The sequence below is a fragment of the Fomitopsis serialis genome, assembly GCF_022376445.1.
Source record: "Fomitopsis serialis strain Sig1Antser10 chromosome Unknown B0H18scaffold_329, whole genome shotgun sequence".
In the NCBI taxonomy this organism is placed as follows: domain Eukaryota; kingdom Fungi; phylum Basidiomycota; class Agaricomycetes; order Polyporales; family Fomitopsidaceae; genus Fomitopsis; species Fomitopsis serialis.
The window spans coordinates 32,981-37,994 of record NW_025955289.1 but is presented as its reverse complement, the minus strand read 5'-3'; the positions used below and the strand labels follow the sequence as shown (position 1 = coordinate 37,994).

Genomic DNA, 5,014 nt, shown 5'->3' with positions numbered 1-5,014 from the left:
GAGTTCAAGTCCAAAGTCGACCGATTGCTTTTCTTGTGTGACTGTGCCACCGGAAAGGGCCTTGTGTCTGTAACCGGGCTTTGGCGTCGAATGTACTCGCAACAAAATTGCGACATACTCTTGCCTCCAGTTTCCAAATGTGCGCTCGGACCATCACCGTAGGTTCGAGGATGAGAACATGAAACACAAAAAGCAAACATCATCCTGTGCCAAGTGGTCGGTCTGCGCCAACTTGAACTTGCGTTGAAATGTGGACTGGCAACGAGAAAAAAAAGAAATGACCGACGCAGGGGTCGAACCTGCAGTCTCTTGATTACGTAAGCATTACATAAGCCGTTGGTCGTAGTCAAACGCGATGCCATTTCGCCAGTCGGCCGATATCGAGATTCATACTAAAACGATTCCAGCAACAATGAAATTGGATTGGGGGGGACCGAAGCTGCAACGATACATCTTTTCGACGTCACTGTAGGCTCCTCCACATCAGCCTTCGGGGTAAAGGGGACGAAATATCGAGTCTGCAAACTGTGCTTTGTGTCCCTATCCTCACCTGACACCCGCCACACCTCAGCCACATCCCATCAAATATATTCTTATTCCCGCCCGAATCTCTGTAATCTTATTCCCCTTTACACGTCACTGGCACTAGTACTGACTCTTGGAAGCTATGTCTGACTTTTGACGTTTACCCTGTCTGCAACGACTGACTCACGAATGAATCAATGACGCGCCTCCGCAAGCAATTGAATCACAAGTTCGTAGGCAACTTGACTCACCGGCAGATAAAGCCGCGCTTGGGCAAACACCAATATATTGCATGTATGTCGTCGTCTCTCTCTGTCGTCAATTCATGAAGATAACTCCGTGACCACTTTGGTACCGCCCTAGAATCTGACCTAGCTCGAGCCCCCATGTCCGGCATCCAGGGCATCGATGGCATATAGGCCAACGTACACATCCTGACAACTGTACGCTTCGCAGTGACGTTTCTCTGGGATAATCGCATTCCGCTTAGCCACAGAGGGCTACACTGACAGTTATCGAGCTGTTATGCAACAGCTATCATGAAGCTACTCTGGCACCGAAGGCGTGTAGACATCGAGGGACCTGAGGTGCTCGCATCATCATTTGGTCCCAAGGGCTCGAGCTCAGCGATGAACGGGATCTTCACATCAAACATCCATCCCTAGAACTTACCCGCCACAGTGTTTACTGATCGGAGGGTACACGTATATCGTTCTTTTGAGCGTTTTGCGTATCGAAAATGTGACTGAATGCATAACCGATTGATGAAAATCAGTAGCACTCTCGGACGTACGGCGACGATCTACTTCACTGGCAGCGTGAGGTGAATACTGCACTCCTGACACCAGCCTAGCCAGCAGTACGTTATCAAAGGATTTTGCCAACTAGACTGTCTGAGAAGCCACGCTGAATAACATCTCCCTTATTGTAATCCAGTAATCAACAAACTGACGCAATGTTGCCAGAGATATCATTCTCTCATACAGAGGCACTGGTGGTCGGTGAAAGTGACGGGCTCGGATTAATGCCGGAGTGCGTGCCATATCGCATTACCATCCGCTAGGTCGCTGGGATGACCTCAATGGTATGTGGTCAGCCGTTTAAGTTGACGTCTTCCGAAACCCCTTCAGGTCGCATAGGATCAATCCTCAATACCGCTCGAAAGTCGAGGGAGCCTTAATGTGGCCGGTAGCCATCCTGAATGTAGTCTGCACCGCACGACAGAGCTTGATCACGGACTGCCTGAGCCCTTCTTTCAACGTGTAATGCTCTGTCCGCTTTGGCCTAGAGCCTTTCCTTTGCGTTGACACCTGTTGACACATCTTTCTACAGATTGTAGCCGACGCATCGCAAGTTCGTCGATTCGCAACCAATCCAAAAATAGCATTGTTCTCCCCCTTGTGAAGACCAGAACACAGCGCAGTTTGGACCGTCTGCATTGGCTTTGACAAGTGTCCCGATCCGCTGGCCGCAGCACGGTGAGCGCCACCATCTCACCTTTGACCGTTTCCAGGGCGATTGGCTTTTGTTCTTGCCCCTGTGGCGTGGTCCCCGGGCCACACTGCTGCCTATAAATCCCCGGTGCTAATTCTTGTGGTTGTCCACCAGCGTCGCTCGACCTTCCCTTGCTTTCCCTGTGCTTGTTCACTACGAACCATCATGAACGCTTGCCATTGCACCCCTGCAGACCACGATTACGAACTTAGGCGGGATATACTCCCTCAGCGTCCTGCCCTTGTGGACGAGAACTTGGCTAGGCAACTGTTCGCCGGGTCATACCCTTCAGTCTTTTTCGGAAGGGGTTTGTCCATCGATGCGCTCAGCCGGACAAATAATTTCGAAGAAATCGCCAATATGATGAGAGATCCTGGCTGGGACAAGCCGTTCGACCAGGTTCGGGTTGGCAATGACCACAAAATACTGGTGAAAGTAAATGTAAGTATCATATTGGAAATGCTCTGCTCGCCAGTCTCTCTGATTTGTTATTCAGTGGCCCGATCACGATCCTCTAGATACGGCACACGGAGAATACGTACCTCTCGAGGCCGCGAACCGTCCTGGAATTCCTTCCACTAAAGCCCAGCTTGCTCTCCTCGTTGGTCAGGTTGTTATGAGGGCGATGGAGGTAAGTGATGCACTCTGTGGGCGAGACGTAATCAAGTGACAGTCCCTCTCGTAGCGAGTCAAAAACAACCGTCCTGGAGACCACCGCTGCTGGGCGGTGAGCACAAATGAAGAAGACGGCCTCACAAAGCGCTGCGTCTACCTGTACGCCATTCACCACGTCGGCGGGTTCACTTATCAACCCGAGCTCCAAGTCTAAGGCTCCAACGATATAATATATATACCATATATATATGGTTTTTACCCTATACTTTATCGTTATATCTACAGGGCCCACAGTATATAGTATATATACTGTATATATACTGTATATGGTATAGCTCCTTCCTAAAATGGCAGTCGGGCATGAGGCTCGCGAGCCAAGGCGCGCGCGCTCATTTCAGCCACTCGGAACCTGGACCCGGACCATCGGGCAGACTCAAGGCACCGCAGTGAAGTTTATGCTATCGTCGAATGACAGGCCTTGGCTGTTGCAGGCAGCGGGCGGGCTGGTCACTGCTCACCCACTCACGAGTCACACTCTACTCGTCGAACTCGCAGTCCCGAAGTCCACATCTCACTGACAGCCTAGCCCTGACTTCTCAGTATGACAGGCTCACAAGAACACGACAACCTCGAGCGAATCGTGCAAGAGATTGTCGAGCTTAGTAAGAAGATTCCAAACTCGGTCGCAGAAGCAACAAAGGATGACAGGATCTACGATGTCATGACCAACATCGACGGCGAGTCTGCATGGGCAACCTTCAATCGAAGGTTCGATATCCTCTTCGGTGAAGACTGCCGCGACGAGAATGGCCGGCTCCACCATGTGCGACGAGGGAGACATGGGATGAACAAGGTTACAAGCTACCTCACCCGGATCATAGTCAACGAGAACTCGTTGAAGGGGTTCTATGCCCCAGCAGCTGTCAAACTCAACAGGCTCAAGGCTGAGCTTGAGATTCTCTGCTCGAATTCGTACGTGGAGAGCTCGTCTCGCAGACGGCATTACATAGGCTTACATGACATAAAGACTCGGATTACCTCAGGAGATTCCCGCATCAAATCAGTTACCTGCCGCTCGCGCAGGTGCCAGTGACGGAGGCACAGTGGAAGCAGGACTCGGAGCAGTGGAGACGACGCAGTCCCCGAGCGCCAGCAATTCGGTAGGCTCGCGCGCCAAGAAAGCAACGGCTGGCGCAGCTGGTAAGCCTCGAAGCTGTAGCTCTCATCATTCCCGGAGAGCTCACCTTCAGATTGTGCAGGACATGCGCAACCGGCATCCTCGACCGCCGCAAAGCCGAAGAAAAAGACTGCCACGACGACAGGCAGTGCACAGCTGCTTTCGAAAGGTATGAAAAAGAAGAAACTCGAGTTTACATGTCACTCACCGTAGAGTCAGAGACGATTCAGGACGACCCACGCGACAAGACGTACAAGGGCGGCGCGGCGCGCGCGAAGTCCATCGATTCAATACCGGAGTACAGCGTCGATGCAGACGGGCATGAGGTCGTACTGTCGGACGCTGACGAACAGCCAGTGAGTATTCAAGGTCCAATCGACCATAACCTGATTGTAACTCACCTGGGATCTTCGCAGCGTCGTCCAGCCAAACGCAAGTTCGTTCTGGACGAGTCGGAGAGCAGCGAGGCCCCAGCGCTGTCCAGCGACTCGGTGATACGCCTCTAGGCTATCTAAGCCCCGAAAACGCAATCTAGGCCTCTACGATGCTCCGAAGCTCTTAGAAGATCCACTACAACTGTTCGAAGATTTCGAAGTTCGTAGCCAACCCTGGCTCACCTTGGAAGACTATCCGCGACCTTCCGGCACCTCAGTGACGCTATAGGAGCACCTACCCACCTATCTAGACGAGCCCAGAATACGCAGGTCACTCGAAGATACACTATGTGTTAGAAGACACTCGAACATGTTAGAAGATGTGCTACGGTGTTAGAAGAACTCCTACAAGACCATAGGATGCTACAGGATGTCCAGTGGGTCCTTGCAGGTCGTCTCACATCCTCGACGAGTGGTCTTGGTTTCCGGTGTCATGTGATAGCCGGTCGGCCTTCGGACCACTGGTTAGCGAGCCCGAGAGCAGTTGTCACGTGTTAGAAGCCATAGCCGGATGTTTGGGGCCGTCGGAGCTCCGTAGTGGTAATAGCCGTGTTTCCCTGTATATACTCTGGGACTGGTTCCCTTCGAATCTGAGAGACCACCTTACCCTCTCAATCTCACCTCGCACCGGCGAGGTTCGTCAGTCAGCCAGTACGTTCGAAGTCAGCAAGTTCGCCAGTCAGTCAGTACGTTCGAAGCCAGTCAGTCAGTTCGCCAGTACGTTCGCCAGCTCGTAGTTGCCCCGAGAGGCTCTACACTTCTTCTCCTG

General features: G+C 52.1%; 2 protein-coding genes and 1 non-coding gene across 3 annotated transcripts; 2 read left to right on the top strand and 1 right to left on the bottom strand.

Annotated features, from left to right (window-relative positions):
• Positions 1-278: 278 nt before the first annotated feature.
• B0H18DRAFT_t169 lies at positions 279-376 on the bottom strand. The gene has a single exon. It is a non-coding gene; the product is annotated as a tRNA-Arg (tRNA).
• Positions 377-2,184: 1,808 nt separating this feature from the next.
• B0H18DRAFT_1110111 (uncharacterized protein) lies at positions 2,185-2,848 on the top strand (the record flags this gene model as incomplete). The annotated part of the gene is made up of 3 exons (XM_048032765.1): positions 2,185-2,460; positions 2,516-2,650; positions 2,705-2,848. The coding sequence occupies 3 exons, from the start codon at positions 2,185-2,187 to the stop codon at positions 2,846-2,848; spliced, it is 555 nt and encodes a 184-aa protein (XP_047884988.1).
• A 387-nt stretch (positions 2,849-3,235) lies between these two features.
• Positions 3,236-4,024, top strand: B0H18DRAFT_962180 (uncharacterized protein; the record flags this gene model as incomplete). Its single annotated transcript, XM_048043091.1, has 3 exons — positions 3,236-3,606; positions 3,725-3,834; positions 3,894-4,024. The coding sequence occupies 3 exons, from the start codon at positions 3,236-3,238 to the stop codon at positions 4,022-4,024; spliced, it is 612 nt and encodes a 203-aa protein (XP_047884987.1).
• Positions 4,025-5,014: the final 990 nt, after the last annotated feature.